Source organism: Pempheris klunzingeri, chromosome 18 (assembly GCF_042242105.1).
Source record: "Pempheris klunzingeri isolate RE-2024b chromosome 18, fPemKlu1.hap1, whole genome shotgun sequence".
Taxonomy (NCBI): Eukaryota; Metazoa; Chordata; class Actinopteri; order Acropomatiformes; family Pempheridae; genus Pempheris; species Pempheris klunzingeri.
Window position 1 is genome coordinate 3,395,089 of NC_092029.1, and position 21,579 is coordinate 3,416,667.

The 21,579-nt window shown below is 40.1% G+C and overlaps 2 protein-coding genes across 2 annotated transcripts; one reads left to right on the forward strand and one right to left on the reverse strand.

Annotated features, from left to right (window-relative positions):
- Window positions 1-2,027: 2,027 nt before the first annotated feature.
- Window positions 2,028-11,018, reverse strand: LOC139217837 (cysteine-rich protein 2-like). Its single transcript, XM_070849308.1, has 8 exons — window positions 10,942-11,018; window positions 7,061-7,155; window positions 4,379-4,436; window positions 4,136-4,267; window positions 3,736-3,804; window positions 3,504-3,598; window positions 3,348-3,405; window positions 2,028-2,530 (listed from the first exon to the last, which is right to left on the reverse strand). The coding sequence occupies exons 1-8, from the start codon at window positions 10,982-10,984 to the stop codon at window positions 2,466-2,468; spliced, it is 615 nt and encodes a 204-aa protein (XP_070705409.1). The 5' UTR covers window positions 10,985-11,018; the 3' UTR covers window positions 2,028-2,465.
- Window positions 11,019-16,661: 5,643 nt separating this feature from the next.
- On the forward strand, window positions 16,662-18,647 carry LOC139218039 (uncharacterized). Its single transcript, XM_070849575.1, has 7 exons — window positions 16,662-16,766; window positions 16,891-17,211; window positions 17,336-17,596; window positions 17,737-17,784; window positions 17,877-17,978; window positions 18,059-18,087; window positions 18,273-18,647. The coding sequence occupies exons 1-7, from the start codon at window positions 16,703-16,705 to the stop codon at window positions 18,354-18,356; spliced, it is 909 nt and encodes a 302-aa protein (XP_070705676.1). The 5' UTR covers window positions 16,662-16,702; the 3' UTR covers window positions 18,357-18,647.
- The last annotated feature ends 2,932 nt before the right edge of the window (window positions 18,648-21,579 follow it).

The following is a 21,579-nucleotide window of genomic DNA, read 5'->3' on the forward strand; positions in this document are numbered from 1 at the left end:
ACGGGTTGTATGCAGGATTAGTAGGAATTTAAATGCATATTTTTAGTGATCTGTTCTACAGCAATAAAGGATGAAGGGTGTCTTGGGTAATATTACCATTAATAAGATAACACTGGTGTTAAAGCAGCACAAAAGGGACAGATAAGTAGAGAATCTGGAGAAAAATAAATTATTTTGAAAATGTAAAATAAAAACAATGATAGAATGAATAGAAACAATACTGTACAAGAGCAATCACATCTACATCACCCTCACCCAGTGTTTAACTTGTCTCCAGCGAAGTAGCTCAGCGATAAGCCTTTTAAAATACATTTTCAAAGATCCGCTGCATGTTTGTAGTGCTGTTAAAAATTCAATATAATGTTCAGCTTCACTATTGCAGGGCACAGTAAACACCACTGTTTCAGTATTTATCTGTTCTCAGTTATGGAAGAAGTACTTTTACTTTTACTTAATTAAAGGTGGTAATACTTTGTTAGAAGTGAAAATCTACACAGTACAAAAGTATTACCAGCAAAATGCACTCACAGTATCAAAGTGTTCACAGGCAGGACTGTGGCCAGGATTGTAGAAACACTGTTGATTACTTTGAATTTTAATTGTAAACTGTTCAATAACATTTTTTATGAAACATATTTCCCAACACAAAGGTTTAATGTCTGTTCCAAAGGCCTCTCCACACATAATAAATAAACTATTAGGTTAGAATACTGGAATCAGCACATAAAATACCTGCAGTGTTTACTGCCGTAGATGTTCAAGGTCGGGCTAATTTGAACCACTTTATACACGGTTTCCAATCATAGGATATAAGATCATCATATATTTGTAGCGTCGGTGTCCATTTTCAGCTTGTGATGATGCATCTTCCAGCCGATCCAAGACAGTTTGAAATAGATTATTTAGCTTAAGAAAGAGGAAAATCTTTCTTTCAACACATAAAGGAACACGTCATCCTCCAGTCTGTTACAAAATAAATATCAATACATAAATGCAGTGGAGTAAAAAGTATAAATTTCCGATGGAAATATTCATGTAAAGTGCAAACAACTTGGATTTGTACCTAAGTATTATTTTGTAAAAATTCTCCTCACTTCCGGTATTATTGTGTTTAACTTGAAAAAACTCCACTTCCGGGAACCCGTTTCCAGTAACTGACTGCGCCCCGTTCGTGACGTCATTACGTAGTATTTACTTTCACTTTTCGGGGGCGGAGCACAAAGGTCACGTGATGAAACCGGAAGTTTAGTTTGAGGTCCAAGAAGCATTAGAGGCTGAAACTGAAACAGGATTCCTGAGCACAGAACTATTGTGTATTTTTAAATATATTATATGTAATACACACGTTTTTATATTAGTATTTATTTCTATATTTGTTATATTCCTGGTTTTTGCACTACTTCTGTTACCAACACATTGTTTCTGCACCTTTTCTCCTCTGTTGCTGAATGCATGAATTTCCCTGGTGTGTGCTAAATAAAGTCTCTCTTATATTAATACTGACAGTTGCCTCCATGTTCTGTGGATAAATACAAATATAGAAATATATAATAAATGTAAATAAATTATAAATGAAACACATTGATTGTGTATATAACTTTCTCTGCTGTCAAACCTCATTACTTCATATTCTGCTTTTTATATTTATTTGTTCTATACATATAGATCTGACTATATCTTTATTTTATGAATATATGTATATATTTTTCCTTATGTAGATCTTTCTGTACATTGTACAGGTACAACTGGAGTGGCAATAAACCTTTTGAATCTTGAATTTGTTCCTTCCTCTATGTAAATGACTGTAAATGTAATAGTTTGGGCTTTGGGAATTTAAAAAAAAATCACAGACTTAAAGTAATGAGATGAAAATAACCATCAGCCCAAAACCTTTGTCCTTGTGATAAACTACAGGTATTGTTGCTGTTATAACAGACGGACAAACACACATGCACTGAACACTGAGCACAGGTTTGGTATCACACTCTTTTACTGTAGAAAATGTGATGCACAGTTGACCACTTTGTTTTCAAAAGACCCCAAACTTCATAACATTCAGTAAAATGCAGGTGTGTGTGTGTGTGTGTGAAGAGTAGCTGAGATACAGTACGTCTACACCTCATCCCTCATTCATCTGACCAGCCTGTTCAAGAAACACTGACAATAAACTGGTCTACTACGTCTTTGTAAGTGCACAAAAGTCCAAAAAGATCAATAACGAGTGAAAAAACACACACTGCATGTAGGCTAATTATTATTTGGCAAAGAGAACCAAGAAACTTAAAGGCAAATCTGAAACTCACGTGGGAGGACATGTTAAAGGTTTGTTTCAGTACAAAAAATAGATATATAAACAATATACAAATACAACAGAAACATGTAAATATCCATCCCTGTGAGAGCGGAGAGCATCGGGCCGATCAGAGGGACGGCGAGGGTCCCGGAGGTGACGGAGGCCTCAAGGCTCAGGGCTGCGCCTCCGCTTCGGGATTGTCGTAGATGTAGCTGCCGACGCCGCCGGTGTTCACGCCTGAGAGAGGGCAGATCACAGCCTTTACCTTTAAAGGGTCAGTTCACCCAAAAAATAAAAAAATCTTCACGACACTAAGATTCAGAGGTTTTGTTTCGTCCTCCAAACGGGTTCGTTACCCAACAGGAACATTTCTGAAGTGCAGCGTTTTGTTGACTTACCCAGAACTGCACTTATTCACTCACATATTTAACAGATTTTTGTGCTTCAGGTTTTTAAAAATAGTTTCTTTTTTGCCACCAGTTGTGAAGTAATAATGATGCAGCGATACAAGTTTTACTTTGAAAATTGCTTCACGCCATTCCTGTATCTGACTTCCTGTCCGGAGGAATCTTTGTGTCCTCGTCTGAAATAAGTTCTACAGGATTATGTTTCATGATGCATTCACAAGGATTCAGACAAACCGGATATCACTGTAGAGGACAAGAGCTGAGAGACGGTAAAATCAGGTGATGGAATTTATAACTGGATGTTACGTAGCTCCCTCACACAAGGAGAAAACATAATTAAAACGATAATTACACAAACATGCACGCTATAGCAACATGTTGTAATGCATGTTTCATCTTCCTTTCCTGTGTTTCCTCTCCTGTTGTGGTGTCAGCGACAGCACTGAGGCCATGACAATATTTTCCTGCTCTCCTCCTGCACTTCTTACTGACCTTCAGTCTGACACTTGAAGGCCACAAAGACAGTTCACCCTTCACCCTTCACCCACCAAGGCTTGAGTCACTGCTACGATAAATAAATAAATATTTGTAGATTTAAACGACCTTCTGCCGACTGTGACGCACTGAGGGGGTTTCAGACTTCGTACCTTTGGGCCCAAACAGCACAGCGTAGCACGGTTTGTGGCAGTACGGCTGTCCGTCATGCTGCAACAGAGAGAGAACAGCAGATTTCCTCTGAATTCCTCCGTTTGAGGACTAAACACAGCAGAGACGCTGGTTGTGTTGTAACATGTGTGTGTCACCTCGGCGTGGCTTCCTGGAGCCAGAGTCTTACTGCACCGCTCGCAGCGCAGACAGGGCCGGTGCCAGTTCTTCCCAAGAGACGACACCTTCTCAGCTGCACACACACACACACACACACACACACACACAAAACCATGGAGACAGTCGTCATGGCAACCAGCCACCTTAGTCACTTGAGCACATACCAACACTTGTGCGAATTGTGAGAGATAAAGACACCGATCTGCCTACCGAAATATACGGTCTTGTTGCAGCGGGGGCAGATGTTGGGTCCTCCAGAGAAAGAAGAGAAGCTCGCAGCTGAAAAGTCAGATTGCATTGAAATAATGTGTTTAATGTGTTTAATGCTGCAATAAGTGAACATTTTCATTCTGACAGATTTCCCACTTTTTAGGGGATTTAACTTGTGTGCAACGTGCAATCTATTCAAGTCTTGTTTTCTCAGTTTAATATACTTTCATCCTCTGTTTTTCTCTCCAGTGTCTTTTCTATATTAATTATCTAACGTGAGCTAAACTAAACCAAAGACGACCCCCCCGTCCCTCAGGAGAGGACACTCTCCCAGCAGACGCTGAATTTCTCTTCCCAGCATATGACAGTTTTTCTGTTCTTGCACCACATTATCTCTCACCCTTCACTGGTCCCCGTGCGGGGGCTTTTTTAACCTCCTCTGGTTTGGCATCTGTTTCCATGGAAACGGCAGCAGGGGCTTCGTTGACAGGAGCGTCGTAGACGTAGGAACCAGCTCCGCCGATGTTCACGCCTCCAAAAAAAACACACACACACGCAAATGTTATATTTAGACACCTGAAAATGACCAATATGGAGTTGTAGCAAATTGTTGTTTTTAAGTGTAAATACGAAGAGACGGCACCTTTGGGTCCAAAGAGGGCGGCGTAGCAGGGCTTGTGACAGTAAGGCGTCCCATCATGCTGCAAAATACAGTAAGCAGAGGCGTCCATCACTAAACAGATGATTAAAGCTGCAATTTCTCACTGTTCTGACCCAGAGAAGAACAGTTTAGTCTGTCTGGATTCACGTGGTGCCAAAAAACAAATGAAGCAGAACTTATTCACAGAAGTTTGAATGACCTGTCTGCTCTCTGTTAATATGAGCATCAGTCCATTCTCTGTTATTCTGCCTCGTTCTACTGTCTCATTCCCTGTGAAAGCCAGTCCTCTGGGAAATAACACAAAGCTCTCTCTCACTCTTTTTGCTAAGTGTGTTAGTGGAGGCTGCTGTGTCTTTTCCTGCAAAACGCCCACAGCTTGACGTTCCCCGTGTGACCTTTTCAGACATAAAATCAGCAGCAACGCTGGCTTCATCTAAACTCACTTCTTTGTCATTCACACATTGGTGTCCTTTATGTAAATGTGCCGTAATGGATTTATTCATGGTGGAGATCATCCACACAGGAGGCACTTAAAGACATTTCTCAGTCGTCTGACTTTTGTGTCTCCGACTGAACGTTCAGCTTCCTTTTAAAAAAAATAATAATAATTACAAAATAATAATAAAATCAGTAATGCAGGTTTTAGAAACATAAGAAGCAAAAGACATCAGAAGCCAAATGTACCAACAATTAAGAACAATGACAATAAAATACAAAAATATATTAATCAAAGACAAGAATTACTAAAGTAAGATTAATTAAATCATAAAAATTATTCCTGAACTGTTAATCAACAATAAAACAAGTAAAAACAATGAAATAAAAAAAAAAAAGGGAAATTTAAAATTAAAAAAAGATCACAAAGATCTTGCTAGAGATGTTCAGTGCATGCGAACGAATCTCCTCACTGGTGACTGAGCACCGTTATCGGCTCGGCTGTGACTCAGTACCCAACTTCCCCATTAACAACTTGTGAAAAACCCCAGAAGCCACAGAAACAGTCCGCTGTCTCTGTGGTGAATAATGGGCTGCTCAGTTATTGACCTCATGCCGAGTGCTTCTATGAGCTGGTTTTGCACTGAAGTAAAAGTAAAAGCTTGGACCACAAATGGACTGACTCACTAATGAAGTGAGGACAGTCAGAATCAGAATCTGTGATGCGTTCACTTACTGTTCTTGCTGCAGTGCATTTGAATGGTGGTGTAACCCACGTAGGAACTGAACTGAATGGAGTGAACTGAATCAGGGTTGAATCAGAAGTGTCACCTCCTCTGACTTGCACTCCACATACATAACCCCACATCAGTTTTCTTTAGTTAGTGATCTGAGCACTGCTAATGTGCAGGTGACCTACACTCAATACTGTGCCTGAATGCATCATGTGATGGAGGACTGCAGCTGCTCTGATAACATAAGCACTAGTTTTTTTCCAAGCATAACCTGTTCCTACTGCTTATTATTGCTATGGGAGGTTAATTAGTGACACTGTTGCCTAACAAGACGTTAAGTTGGGAATCTCTGGGTCTATTTTAACTATTCTAACTTTCTGTTTTACGATCAATCACTTCAGGAGCTTCAGGTTCAGTCATGCATCACATTAGGTATGAAAAAGAACAGATACTCTCCAATGTGTAACTATTTGATGCCGCTTGGCTTTAAATGACGGAGCTTTTACCTGGACGAAAGATAAGTGGACACAAAATTAATCAAATATTGCAACAGATCCTCAGACTCAAGCAGATAACTCAACTTTTTGGCCTTTGATAAGAGAGAACACAACCCCAACAGGAAGTACTTGTGGTTTCTTTGCGTCTGTTCTGCAGGCTCCCCGAGCGGTTAGATAGTCGGTAGAATGACTGCACAAGTCTGACCACGATGCAACCCCACAACTTCCTGCTGAGATTATGTTCTCTCTTGTCAAAGGCCAATAAAGTTTTTGGTGAACTTTCACACACAGAGAGTGTTTGGAACAGCCTGTGACTGCGAGACAATTTGCAGGGCTGTTGCTCTCACCTCTTTTTTGTCTAACCACAATCGAAAAGGAGGAATTTTATCTCACAGACCATAGAAGAGGCTGGTTTGCTGCTGGCTCGATCAGTTAGTTAGTATTATTGTGAGCTACACAAATATTAAGGTGGACCTGGACTAACCCTTTAAAACACCACAGTTGCACAACAACAAAAGCAACTTCCATGTGAAATCATGGTGTTTCTCACTGTAGTCTGACGGCTTTGAACTGAGCGATATCAACCCTTTCTGGTTAAACAAAAAGGATGCTACTGGTCAGTCTCTGTAGGGATCCTTTCTGTAATGTTGTCACTCAATCTGAGCCTGTTAATCTGGTGCAATTGCCATGAAGGATTACCTCACAGCCACATTGTAGCTTTTGGTGATCTACTGGACCAATTCCAAAGGTTTCTGTACCTTCCTGTTATTTAGCACAGGGCCGAGGTTTAAAAATACCGGAGTAATCCTTTAAAAATGTGTCAATACTGGGCCACTACACCATAAAGATGACACATATGAGGGAATAATGAATCAATTCCAAACATATTCCATTGTTATTCTTTCCAAATCAGTCTTGATTGAAGCATTATTTTAAAATCTAAATTATACTCTATGATCTCTCCAGTCTGACGCCTCCTTCAGGTCACCTCCTCTCACCTCAGCGTGGCCTCCTGGATTCAGCGTCTTGTTGCAGCGCTCGCACTTCAGACAGAACTTGTGCCAGTCTTTCCCTAAAGAGGACACCTTCTCCGCTGCAGAAGAAGAACAAGAAGAAGAAGAAGAAGATGATAATGATGATGATGATGATGATGAGGAAGTTATATTAACATGCACTGTAGAGCTGTGGCGTGACCTGCTTATGTTTATAGTGTTCATGGTACATTCAAGCACCTTCAAAACCAGTATAATGACCCAGCTAAGATGAGCGGACCAGATACTGAATAAGCAGACGATGAGGTAGACAGATAAAAATACTGGTTAAAAAATGTGCGTGCTCTTATTGTGATAAGCTCAAGGTTGAATGTTAAAAGGGGGAACGGCATCTCGTAAAAGCTGCATTTTAGGAAAGTGAAGTCCGAATAATCGGCTTCTCTTCTCGGGAATAAATACTACTGTGCTGAATTAGTGCATGAATGCAGGCACAGAGACGCAGACAGCTGCTCAGACAGCAAACCTTTTGCCTCTGATTTGAACAGCTCCACTTGCAAATGTGATTAATTTACATCATGTTATTTAAGCGGCAGAGACACACAAATAAAGCTTCACATATGGATTCAACAACAGGCAGCAGGCAGCTTAGACTAGAGTCAGTGTGCACAGTACCAAGACAGAAATAAAACTATTCTGGATTACAGCCTGATAAAGATGGCCGTTATCCATTAAAGCCATATTAGACTCTTGACAGGAACTGTCAGTTCAACCTGAAGCACGTTCTGTCCCCGGCATCTGGGAGGAGAGCAGAGCGACGGCGAGTGATTCCCATTTCGTTCTCGGAGCCGTATTAATGAAGCTCCTGCATGTTCCACCACTAAGACTACGCCTAACTTTAACTCAGGCTACTCTACCTCATCCTAAACCAGTTTCTAAGCTGAACCAAGGCTTCCAAATAAGTGAAAATACAGCAAACAGGGTTTCATTAATACGACTTTGATCGTGCACTTCAATATAAAGCTCTGATACAAAAACAGGACTGTTGTCCTCCGCATACAGCAAAGAGCAGTAACTAAGTACATTTACTCAACTACAGCAAATACAGTTTTGAGATACATGTAGTTATTTACTTTGAAGACTCAATTTCATGATACAAAATATGATCAACCAATCAAAGTATCACTGTGGCTTAAGATGAGGCTTGAGCTCAACATAAACATGATGAACACATGAATGCATCAATAATCATAATATAGCAATATGAAGTGGGCCAATCAGCATGATGAGTACTTCTACTAAAGATGGATGTAATACTTTAGGGTGCAGGACTTTCATATGGAAGACAGTATTTCTCACAAACACCATGTAACTATTTAGGAAGCTACTCGTCGTAAAGGAAGGCTGATTTTTGTACAGTCCCCATAAAAAGCCTTTGTTCACACAACCCAACGGTTTCAGTCACAGGATGGACAGAATGAGCGAGAGGTTCATTTATCTGTTTGTCCTCCTCCCAGAATATCCCAGCGGACACACTGAGGCCCTGACACAGCGTGACACTTCCTGTTTAGACTCAGCGGCCGGCCTGTCACTGTGATATGTGACAGCGAGCCACCTTGGCGCACAGCGAGCACTTTGCATTGACGGTGGAGGGGGGCGAGTGTATGTGGAACAAGCGTGTTAGTGTCCTCATCGTGCCATAAACTATGAACTGTCAGAGAATAACAATAACCTGGTGTTATCTTTTAAAGCAATGAGTCTCTAACTTCTAGAACAACGTCTCCATTAAGATTAAAATGTCTTAATTTGTGCATTTAATGATGAAACTTTGTACTTGTTGCCAATATTAATTGATAAAATAATAATTAACAATACAAATTGCGCAAAAAATGGATGCTGGCAACTTCGAAGCTCCCAAAAATATTTAAAAAAATCAGATCTTAAAATGATCACAATGCGTTTCCACTACAATAAATTCCCTGTGCGACTAAAAAACAACTCACACTGCTGGAGGAAACAGAATTCTTGCTAATTTACTGCAGAGTTCCAAGTAGGAAAGAGACAACAGCATGTTTGGGTTGCGCGTGCAGGGCGGGGCTGCTGATCTCCAGACACACGAAGAGAAAAGAACAAGAAGAAAATCAATCCATATGATGAGTGTGCGATCGATAAATTATTTACGATGCCATGTGGTGCGGCTCCAAAATGAAAAGAGATATATATATAGTCCCTGAACTCACTCCTCAGCGAGATCATATCACCCCTTTTTTTTTTTTCTCTCATGACTATTCAGCAACGTTTAATGTCAGACACAAGTGTGCGTCCACATGCGGGTAAATATAAAGATGGAGGACAGCCGTGAACGGTCAGAGGTTAATGGTTCCCTGCACCAGTCAGTTACCAGTTTGAGTCTGGGAGTCACCATCTGAGGCAGTTTTCAGACAAACTCACATCCTTTTCACATTTCGCTGGTAAAAAAATCCCCCAAAAAACCGAGGCAAGCTGCAGACCAGACTTCAGATAATTAGATCAGGATACTGGCTGTAATATTCAGCCTCCTGCTGTCTGTCTGTCTGTCTGTCTGTCTGCCTGTCTGTCTGAGCCACTCAGCAGTTTTGCTCAATTCAAGTTCATGTTCAATATTATCATCCAAAGTGTAATTACTGGTGTTTCCAGAGGGAGCCATTAACTTCCTACCGAGGCTGAGCAGACGGAGCAGGCCGCAGCAGACTGTGATGGGGGCCTGGTTATGATGGGAACCCAGTTAGCTGTGGTACATCTGGCCGTGATGCTCACAGCATCAACATCTGATAACCGATTAAACATTCTTTTAATGAAAAATTCACACATTCTGGCCTCTCTCTTCTTCTATGATAGTAAATAAAATGTCTTTGGCTGAAGTTATGATGGACAAAATGAGCTGTCTGAATATCTAAACTTGAGCTTTAGGAGATTGCGATTGGAAGTTTTCTCCATTTTGTTTTTTTTTTTTGACATTTTATAGACCGAACCATTAGCAGCAGCCCTAATCTAGACTGCAGGACTTAACAGGCTTTTAACTTCCAGGACAAAACACACATTTCTAAATGTAATATCCAGCCTGTGAGCGCAATCTGATTCACTCTGATGAAGATATTTCTATGACAGTCACACTTTTTTTTTATAGTCGTATCAGCAGCTAGCTTTTAGCTCGTCTTCCTGGGCCTTCTGTCTTGGAGGTTATAGTGACAAAATCCTCAAATTAACGTCTTTCTGGCCACTTCTTGTGTTTTATCTTGGTTTTTCCCCATTGTGGACGATGTTGTAAATCAACAAGCAGGACTGCTTTATGTTAAACATACAAAAACTATACAACAAGACAAGTTTTTAACCTAAATGACAAAACAGAAAAACATCACTTCAAGATTTGGCAACGAGAAGTCTGAAATACTTGATAACATGCTGTGTATTTTATAGTATTTTGACTGTAGCACATTTCACTGCAGGTAAGTGTTTTACAGTAAAAGGCAAAATATTAATGTTGTCAAGCGTATTAAATAATAATAATAAGATTGTGCACATATTCCTTTAAAAAGACAGGGATATATTTCAAGCATTATTCCAGGTGGCGTCTTAAAAAGTTTCTGGATGTGAATGTATTACATTTGTGAAATAATCCAATAATGAAAATGAATTATAAAATTATTTCACAAAATGTCACTCATGTGTTTTTGTCAATGGCTGCACGTCCTCTCAGCTCCTCTACGCGTGCATGGCCTGTAAATAAACCAGGTGTGGCTGAAACACAAACCAGACCTGATGCATTACAAGGCACCGCTCCCACCCAGCAGCCAGAGCCCGTCATCAGCCCCCCACCACAGTCTAGACACACTCAGACCAACAGCTCTTACCGAAATACACCGTCTTGTCGCATTTGGGACATTTAGACGCCATGTTCAGAGCCAACAAAGAGAAGGAGAAGTCCTCAGTCGTCTGTCCGCCGTCTGTCTGCAGCTCCAGCGGCGCAGACACACCTCAGAGGGATGGTGGCCGGTGATGGTGATGGTGGTGGTGGTGGTGATGATGATGATGATGGGAGAAAGACGCGCTCAGCCTCCCTCTGCTTTGTCTGCCTCATTTGCATAACTCCGCCCACGCGATGACCTCATGCAGTCAGTACATTTACTCCAATACTGCGCTGCTTCTCTTTTTGTGGCACTACTTCTGCTCCACTGCATCTCAGAGTCCTTTTTACAGCACTATATTTATCGGACAGCTTCAGCTCCTGGTACCTTCACAGAATCTGATTTTTCATGCAAAACATGTGATCATCTTGTGAAATATAATGCATTGTTATGGACTGAAATGTCCCTAAATCCAACACAACCTGCAGCACCTCTAAAATGCTGCTCACAGTGTATGTTAATGCTCAGTATAATAATATGATAATGTGAAATATACTATAAGTATTAAAGTTTTAAAGTTATAGTTATCAAATTGTGCTGATTATTTTGTAAGACACTGATGAAAACTGTGAAAGTGAACCAAAACAGTAAAGTTTTGGGCTGTAAAACCAAAACAATGAACCGAAAGACGCTAAAATATTCTGTATAGAGCTAAAGGACATCGGGTTTATCTCCTCCACATTGTTATTCCATCAGTTTTTATCATAAAAAGATTGATTAAGTTCTTGTTATTTTGTCCTGTTAACAGCACGATGACATGATCTGCTCACACGTCTTTGGTCAAGAACAGGAAATCTCAACAGCTGTACCACATTCATGACGAGGATATCACCCCTGAGGGATAACTGCTAATGGTTTTGGTGCCACTCTAGTTTTCCTGCCTGTACCAACAATAAAATTAAAAAATAGGTAATTCTGCATCGGCATGAAATCTACACTAACAAACATCTATTTTTAGGTCAAGAAGGAACTTCCTGTCGGCTTTCCACTCCAGAAACTGATCTCATTAATCATCATACAGACTTCCTGTAGTACAGAAGGTTCACATCAGTGAGGAACTCGTTGCCGGTGGCTCTATTTTGGAAATGTGGTTAATCCTAAATCCTAGCAATGTCGACCTCCCTGCATTCGTCAGCGTCACCCCTCAGCTCTGTTTGTTTCCTCTGTGTGGTTGTTAGGCTACGCTGCCTGACAGCGCAGCTCTTCACTGGGAATGTTAAGTGATGCTCTGCAGCTCCTGCTCTGTACATTCTTGGCACCAAGATAGTAGAAGAGCTGACGCGAGGTGGCCTTAGTGTGAATTAAAATACATTAGAATCTAAATATGGCTTCTTTTTTTTTTTTTTGAGGCCAAAGTTTAAACAGGAACTGTGATGTTCTCTCTGAGGCTCCAGTTATTGGCTGAGCTGCAACGAGACAAAACAGAGTCGGTGTGAAAATTGAAACAGGTGAACAATTTAAATAGTGAATCTCCCAAACCAGGAGCCACGTTAGCAAAGCTGCACTGTCCCCATTGACCCCCATTAAACCTCCACTCTCTGTGAATGTATTGCTAATAACTTGTTAGTTTGTGGTGACTTTATTGAACACAGATGTGTAGACTAGGTTACTGGTCCTGACCATGAAAAAGTCACATAACCCAGTGTAAAATGGAGGTTTGTCATTTTTCTAAGGTTTTTGTGCAGATTACAGTCGTACAACAACATATGCGTTAATTAATGAATTTTAGATGCTGATTTGAGTGGATTTGTTAGATCCAAACCAGCTGATTTCCTCTGTGTCCAGTCTTTGTGCGGAGCTAAGCTAAGACAACCAGCTGCTGGAAATATAGTGTCATAGTTAGCGTACGCTTTTGAGGGAGTTTTCAATATTTTTATCCAACTCTTGGCAAGTAAGGGAAGTATTTTTCAGACTTTCAGACATTTCCTCTAAAGATTTTAGCTCAGCTGAAATGTAAAATTGGGTCTAAAGGTCAGATAACAGGTGTTGTCTTCAGGGTTGCATACACAAAATAAATACAAATCAGCGGCATTACCACAATCTGATTGCTTCATATTGAACCCTTGAGGGTGCAGGTCAACAAAAACAAAAACTATGTGACAAATGATTTAATTTGCGGATGTCTTAAAGCATCTGTTTGCTCTTTGTGTGTCCCTTTCCGAAGGTTTAATGGACGCAGCATGTCCAGCGTTTTTCTTAAACGTACCCTTTAAACTTTTTTTATGAGTGTCTCCCCATTTTCTCTGTATCGTGCATGACATGACACACACTCCCTCCTCTGGTTTTATGCGGATGCTAACAGTTGTGCACTGCAAGCTAACAAACATGGATGCTGACATGGTTAAGATATACAAAATCTTGTGACAAAGTGGGTGAGAACACTCATTTCTCCTCATCACTTGTCCCTGGACACTTTCATGCCACATGCTTTCCCTATGTGTGTTTTGCTTTAATCTAACCAGGCCACAGAGCAACACTGAAGCAGATACTATCCTGGGTTTGTTTGTGTTATTATGTGACAGTTTACATCCATCAGGATTAAAGTAAAACGGTCATTAATAAGCTCAGTTATCCTTTATTAAGTTACAGGTAAAATGTGGTTCAGTTGTTTGTTCCTCACCTTTCTGTGTTTGTTCTGGCTCACCATGCCGTAGTAGATGTTTGAGAGGAGGCCGGCCCAGCACTTCCCCAGTTTATGGTGTTGGTGATGTCAGAGTGACATCATTGGGTCAGACCAAGTGGAGGAGGGTTTTTTTTCCTCTTGATAAATGTTTCTTTTGGTATCAAAACGTATAAACTAGAATTGATTTCACTTGTTTAGCTTGTGGGGAAATGGTTAGAAATGCCTAGAAGTCTGTAGTGTGTACAATGATGATATTTTGCAGGTTGTTTGCGTTCAGGGTGCAGACTAGGTCACCGTGCTGCAGAATGGTAGAGCTGAAGTGGGCCAGGTGTGAATTGAATGCCCTATATAAGGAGTAGAGATGTGGCTGCCTCCTTAGACACAGAGAGGTGAGGGCTCTGCTGCCACAGTGAGACGGTTTCCTTTTTTTTTTTTTTTTTTTAAGTAGCTACAGTTTAGTTTTTAAATTGTTTCTTTGTAAGTAATTTTAGTATTGTTTTGTAGTTTAAGTTGCACTCAATGGAGAAGCACTGTAAAATAAAAATCAGTCTGCCTGCCTACCCCCTTCCTTGACCTCTTTGGCCGGACTACTCCACAAATATCCACTTTGAAAATGTGTTATATGGAAGAAAATTCATTCAAAGTGATTCATTCAAAGAAACGCCGTCTGATTCTCGTGATCAAGATCCTGAGACGTGTGTGTGGTGGATTTATGTGAGTGAGACTTTCCTTTCTACAGACGAGTGCATGCTGTATCTTTAAATGAGATAAACACACATAAACAGATTCAGCAAAGATGGAAACTGTGGCATTTTTTTCCACAGTTAGTGCTCTTGGTCTTGAGCCATCTAGGGTCTGGGAATGCACTAATCTTTAAATAAACACATCCAGATTGTGTCTCTATGTAATTTTGGCACACACATCAACAGTGAGTGGATGTCTGGGGTGTAGGTGGGGTCCACGCTCCTGTCTCATATCTGCCTCCGCTCTTTATTTCCCTGCTCCTCATATTTGTTATATATTATTGTATTGTTATATATTATTGTTGGTAGTAGTGGTATTATTTGTATCATTATTATTTTTTATTATTATATAATACAGCTCCTCACTCTGAGTCTACATGCTGTTATATATTATTATTATTATTATTATATAATATAGCTCACTCTGAGCCTACATGTTGTCATATATTATTGTTAGTAGTAGTGGTATTATTTGTATTATTATTATTATTATATAATACAGCTCCTCACTCTGAATGTACATGTTGTTGTATATTATTGTTAGTAGTAGTGGTATTATTTGTATCATTATTATTATTATTATTATCATTATTATTACTTTCGTGTTTGAAGTTTATTCTTATTCTTTTGGAGCTGTGTGTAACAAAAAGCAATTTCCCCCTGGGGATTATTAAAGTAATTCTGATTCTGATTCTGATTCTGATTCGGATTGTTATGTCTTGATGAATTTATATAGACATCCAGATCCTCACATATCTTGTTCCTCTGCACCACAGAGCTCCAGGTGAATGAACACACACTGTAGTTTGTCTTTAAGATGTACCAGCAGATATTCAGAGGTGGTGTTTGTCTAGATATTCCATTCATATACAACTAATTTGAAAGAAAATATCCTCTGGGAACCATGAAATTTCATGCAGATCCATGTAGTTGCTGTGATATTCTATCTAAGTGGTGGACTGACTAACACTGCAGAGCTTGGTGATGACCGTCAGTCGTTCCAAACTCAGATATCTCAATTATTCCATGGATTGCCATGGAATAATGTACAAACATTCAAGTTCCCCAGAGGATGAACCTGACTTTTTACGCCACCAGCAGGTTAAAATGACTGTAGACTGTAGGCTTGGTAGAAATTCTATGAATAAATCCTAAAACGTTGTTTGAAAGTTGTTAGATTCAACATTTAAAAGAACACGTATTCTAAAAGAGGAATTATTACACAGACAAATGTTTAACATTTGCATCTTAGTTAACATTAATTCTTAACAAACTAAAAAAATACCGGTACCGGTGAAGTATGTGCGTGTTATGAATAGGCCTTCTGTTACATTACTCATCAGAGGAATTTAGTGAAAAGAGCATTGAAAAATGGGACTGTCCGGAGGATTTGGAGAGTTGTCAAGTAGCTTCACCTACACATAGTAAAACTGCATGAAAAGTAAATGAAGCAGAAAAGCACATTCATTTTGTCCAGAATATAAACAAGCTACATTTTAGTAAACTAAAAACCGGCCTAGAAATGGAAAAACAGTGAGAGAGTTGTTAGCTAAACTATTTACTTTGGATTTGTCATTTTTTCCTTATTATGTCAGAGTTGTTATCATTAAGAAAAATGCAGACGTTGCCTCCAGTAGGGGGTGTAGTTTAGGGTGACCAGAAGGTGTCAGCAGAGCTGTTGAATGAACTATGAATCGTCACTGAGTGTAGAGGAGGCCTCAGGCTCTTCATATATGGATGAATGGGATGTGTGGCGGTGGCCCCGACAGTGTGGATGTGCTGATATCGCTCATGGAGTCAACATCAGTGAATGCACACAGGAGGACTGACAAATGTATTTCAGTTTTTAAATATCAATGCATGTAAATGTAAAACGAAATAAGGTTCTCAAATGTGTTTCTGATGCAGTAATCCACAAATATATGCCTTCAAACGCAGAGAGAAGTGGGTGTTGTTACATTTCTATACAAACTGTTGAACCTGCCTTCACAAACTGCTTGTTTGTGGAGACTATGATTTCACCATATTACAACTATCTGATCCCCGACTTCTTTACTGATGTTTAACGATAACTATTATTGCTGATGGATTATTCATCTACTGTTTAATTAGTTTAAATCTGGGCAGATGAAAGGCTACAATGCAAAAACCAAACACTAAACTGGCTGTTCAAATTCAGAGGTTAAGGAAAATGCACAAGAAACTTACAAAAGAGATAAAAAAAAGTCACAATGAGGAAGTGTAACTTTACTAAACACGGGAAGTAGATTCACTATTTCTTCATTTAACAGACACTTCTTCACAGGCTTGGACACTTAACAAAGAAAAACAAGACTCAAGCATGATGGTTGGATTCAGACGGATTAAATTGTCTTTATTTCTGATGCTGCTGCCTCAGTTCACAGGTGAGGACACATACGACAAACAGGAATACCAGACAAACCACAAGCTTCCGTCTTCTTTACCGCAAATATCAACAAGAAAAACATTCTAATATTTCATCCTATTTCTCTCTCGTCTTTACAACAGCAGTGATCGGACAGTTTCCGCCCCACTTTGTTGTCAGAGATGGAGGTGAAGTCACTTTGTCTTGTCAAAATGCGATAAATGATCAGGACGGATGTAACATGATTGACTGGATCTTCATCGCACAAAACAAAGTGGTGACAGAGCTGGTTGAATCTGGGCAGATTATTCAACAGGCCAGAGCTAAATCAGACAGACTGAGCGTTACGGAGACCTGTTCTCTGGTTATAAAGAAGGTCACAGCTGAGGATGTTGGGTTCTACATCTGCAGAGAAAAGAAACCAGAACTCCAGTCTAGTGTGGCTCATCTGTCTCTTATTACCTGTGAGTATTTACATCTTAATGTTTTCAGCTCAAACTGTCTTCTTAGAACAATATCCTGAGACATAATGATATGATAACATTAACTTTTATTTTCTTTGTGTGATAATATCTTCATCTGCACCAGTGACTGAACAAACGGACGGCGATATGGTGACGTTAAACTGCTCTGTATCAACATACGGAGGATGCGAACACACAGTGAAGTGGCTGTATGAGGACAAAAATATAGACACGGAGACATCACAGTCTGACTGCTCAGTTACTCTGACATTTCCCGCGACTCGCCTCAAACAGAAGCCGAAGGATCGTGAGTTGTTCAAGTGTGAAGTGAATGGTACATACAATAGACAAACACAGCAGTTCACCTACAGCCCTCTGTCTTCAGGTGAGAAACCAGCTGAGATCAAGATCCTGATAAACTACATCTGATTATTTGATGGATTTTAAGTTTTAAGATGACGCCATTCTTTCTCATTTAGTTACTGCAGATGGTCTTTTCTTATTTTACAGTTTTTAATTTGTCAGGTGAGGAGGCCTCAACAACAAGATCACCACCAGCAGCAGCACAAGAGGGTGAGAAACACCAGCAAGGCTGAACACACACGTGTTGTGCCTCTGATTTCCTGCTGAAAACTTTCCTCTCTGACATGTTTTCTGTCCCACAGCTCGTGCAGGTTGTTCTGTTCTGGACTACATGATGTTGGTCATACGTGTGGCTGAAATCCTCCTGATTACTGTGATCACTGTTCTTCTCTTCAGAGCTCGAGGTGAGAAAACTCAGAGCAACATTTGTTCAGACTGATTAAGAGTTTAGAGGTGAAAAGTGACTCTGTGGTTTATTTTCCAGGGAAGCAGAGAGCAGCTGATGACAAAACTGTGAGTTCAAACACAAAGTGAAGTGAAGTGATGAGTAAAATCACAAATGTAGATGGATGATCAGGGACTGTAAGTCAGTGTAAATGATTATCAGCTGCTGCTGGTAACTGCTGATGTCTCTGTGATGCAGTAATTCAACATTTCTTTGTTCCATTTGAACTCAGGTGTGTTGCTGTTTCTCACAGGTGCATCATGGTGGAGACGGACATGACGGCACAGTGAACTATGAGAACATGGGAGAACCTTCAGCTTCTGTCAGACTCCACTGATCAACAGCTTCCACACCAGCATCACCTGAGCAGAGAAATGAGTCCACAGCTGTTCAACATTTCTTCACAGCAACATTAAATAAAATCCACTCAACTTTATTTACATGGCACTTCATACCCAACTCAGAGCTTAGTAGCAAAGCAGGCTATTTTATGCTGTTTCATAGCTCTGAATAACCTTAGAAGCAGAAGCTGAGGTATCTGACTCTGCTATCAGTCTCAACTTTGACTTCTTTCTTTTGACCATAACCGCCATCTCTTGCTACATCTTTGCTGTCACCAAGTGAAGTTCATGCCTGCAAAACTTACTCAAATAAAAAAAAAAAAAAGGCAAAGTCACTGTGTGGTTGACCTTTCTTAATCAGTAGACACATGCAACTTGTAAAAAGTTGACCTTGCTTTGCCAAAAAAACCAGAACCTGCACTAAAGCACACTGGAGACATATCGTATAGTTTCAGGCTACTCGATATAAGTATGTTGCAGGCAATTTAGATGCTTATAAGTGTAGATGCTTAGACGTTTATACTCCACAGATCACTGACAATTTCATTTAGTATTTTCTTCACAAACTACATCTTTTGTTTCGCTGTACAAGAAGAAATACTTGACACAAAATGAATTTCACCCTCAAGGATAACCTCACACACTTTAATAAAACAAGTATATTCAATAGTGATGCTGGAGGAATAACAAGCTTATTGCTATATCTCTGTCTGGCAAAAAAGGGACAAGCGACCCATGTGTTTTTACAACAAACAGTACATGGTCTTTTTTTCTAGGGTTCAACCAGGTAAAAGAGGTAAAAGGGACTTGAATGTTTTTGTCGTTGAGTCGCAAACAATTCAGGTGTTTAGGGTCAAGTTGTAGAGCAGTCAAGTTCATGTCAAGTCTCAAGTCTTCATCTATGCAGCCTCGCGTGAAGTCAGAGGCAGGTCGGCTTAATGACAAAGTAATTTAATTCAAATGAAATAATCCTAAACAAACAAAGAAACAGATGGGAGCAGCCTGTGAAGTCAGTAGTAGGTTATGGATGTGTGAAAACGTGCTGCATGAACGATGTGCTGTAAAAACACCACAAAGGGGAGTGAACGTGTGAAAAAGTGTGATGAGGAGATCTGCTCAAAGACTCACTGCTGCTGCTGACAACTCTGTTCACACTGGGCGCTAAAATGTGTCCAAATACACAGAAATTCCCCCCAAATCACACTAGAATACACAGGAATCTAATCACTCCAGCTCCTTTTAGAAATCCTCATCGTGGATGAACATGACTATACCTACTGTAGCATAATGTCAGTGCAAACACATGTCAGACCGTGTTCAGTGACCACAGACCGGCCTCTTCTGTGTGCACACAGTACAGAGTGAGAAACATCCTCAACTATACCAGAAGCAGTGACGTTAAACCAAGTCCGACAACACAGCCAAATGCAGCGTTTTGTGAAAACCTCTGTAACAAACAGATGCTACTTTGTGTCCACAAAGGGACTGTGGAGGCCTGATGGTCCAGTTATTCTAAGACGGTTCAGTCAGACACCATTTGTGTTTGTGATGTTCGTCTGGTCATGGTTAGAGGTTAAAAACCTCCAGAGCTCTGCTGCTGTTGTTCACCACATTCTCAGAAAACTACTTCCCCTTTAGGTCTCTGAGAAAAACGAGTGCAGAGACACAACGATGAGCCAACAGGTCTCAGACCAGTAAGACATCATCGTATCCATGATCTCTCTGAGCTGCTGCAGCGTCACCACATCACACCGTGGACGTCAGGAGTCACATCCTGGTGGACGAGGAGTTTCGCTCTTCACCTGTGTGTTCATGTGTGCTGTCAAACATCACCATGACTCCTGTCTGCTCTCTGATAAACACTGTGTGAAGGATGAAAGTCACAGTATCACATATTTTAAGCTCAACCAACAACCTGCACACCAACCACCAACTTCCTCAGTCCTCTCGTCTTCTTCTTTTCAGACACGTCACAAATACAAATACATTTAGTAAAATGTCTCTCTTTTTTCCCGACATACTAAATCTGGTTTTACAGGATCTCTTCAATGATCTCCTCTGATCTCTTTAATCTTTATTTATTTTGATATTGCTGATAAGATCATTGGGAATCAATTAGCAAAATGTTTTTGCTTTTTAGAGACTCTCAGAGATGAAACGCTGATATGCTCCACCTACATGAGAAAAAAAAGAACAGACGATGAGGAAGTGACTCTTTCTTAAACACAGAGGGTTTTATATTCCTGTGTCAGACACACCAGATCATTTAGATCATCAGGACAGCAGAGAGGAAAACATGGCTGAATTAACATGGATTAGAATATTTGTATTTCTGACACTGATGCTTCAGTTTACAGGTAAGAATACATTTCTGTACACATCTATTTAAAAAATGTTAAGTAAATAAGGTTAAGTACTATGAATACTGTAAACACCATAAGGCTTCTTTAACATTAAGTCTGAGCATGACAGTTGTATTCTGATTTATTTTTTATATTTGTCTATAATCTTCTCAACAGCAACACGGGGACAATACTTCTCCTTCACTGTCAGAGCTGGAGATGGAGTCACTTTGCCTTGTAACAGTGAGACAAAGGATCAGGATACATGTGTCAGTGCTACCTGGAGCCACAGTGGTTCAAAACACTCAGGAGCAGTACAGCTGTTTTTATTTGGAAAACTAAAAGCTGAATCAGACAGATTTAGTGTGGCAGCGAACTGTTCTCTGGTTATAAAGAAGGTCACAGCTGAGGATGCTGGTCGTTACATCTGCCAACAGACAAACTCAGGAACACATCTTGTTTATCTGTTTCTTATTGACAGTGAGTATTTACATCATCATGATTTCAGCTCAAACTGTTTTGTTGGACCAATTTATTAAAACTTAATATTTATGATCACAGTGATGACGTTGATTGTTTTTCTCTCACATCTCTCCTTCTCTTCACCAGTGACCGAACATGAAGACAAAAACAAAGTGATGCTGAAGTGCTCTGTGTCGACACATGGACGGTGCAAACACACAGTGAGGTGGCTGTATGAGGGTAAAGACAACAGATACAAGGTGACATCTCGGTCTGACTGCTCAGCCAGTATCACTGTTCTGACCTCTGACAAGCCAAAGTATCATCAGTTATTCAAGTGTGAAGTGACCGATGTTATCAGTGGTCAGCAGTTCACCTTCAGCCCTCAGTCGTCAGGAGAGAAAACATGTGAGAT

Excerpts from the sequence above, each read along its gene's own strand:
- LOC139218039 (XM_070849575.1), top strand. The coding sequence starts at position 16,703 with ATGATGGTTGGATTCAGACGGATTAAATTGTCTTTATTTCTGATGCTG. Across the intron at positions 16,767-16,890 it reads GCTGCTGCCTCAGTTCACAG|CAGTGATCGGACAGTTTCCG; the intron begins GTGAGGACACAT and ends TCTTTACAACAG. Across the intron at positions 18,088-18,272 it reads GAGCAGCTGATGACAAAACT|GTGCATCATGGTGGAGACGG; the intron begins GTGAGTTCAAAC and ends TGTTTCTCACAG.
- LOC139217837 (XM_070849308.1), bottom strand. The coding sequence starts at position 10,984 with ATGGCGTCTAAATGTCCCAAATGCGACAAGACGGTGTATTTCG. Across the intron at positions 4,437-7,060 it reads ATCCAGGAGGCCACGCTGAG|CATGATGGGACGCCTTACTG; the intron begins GTGAGAGGAGGT and ends TGTATTTTGCAG. Across the intron at positions 2,531-3,347 it reads TGTGCTGTTTGGGCCCAAAG|GCGTGAACACCGGCGGCGTC; the intron begins GTACGAAGTCTG and ends GCCCTCTCTCAG.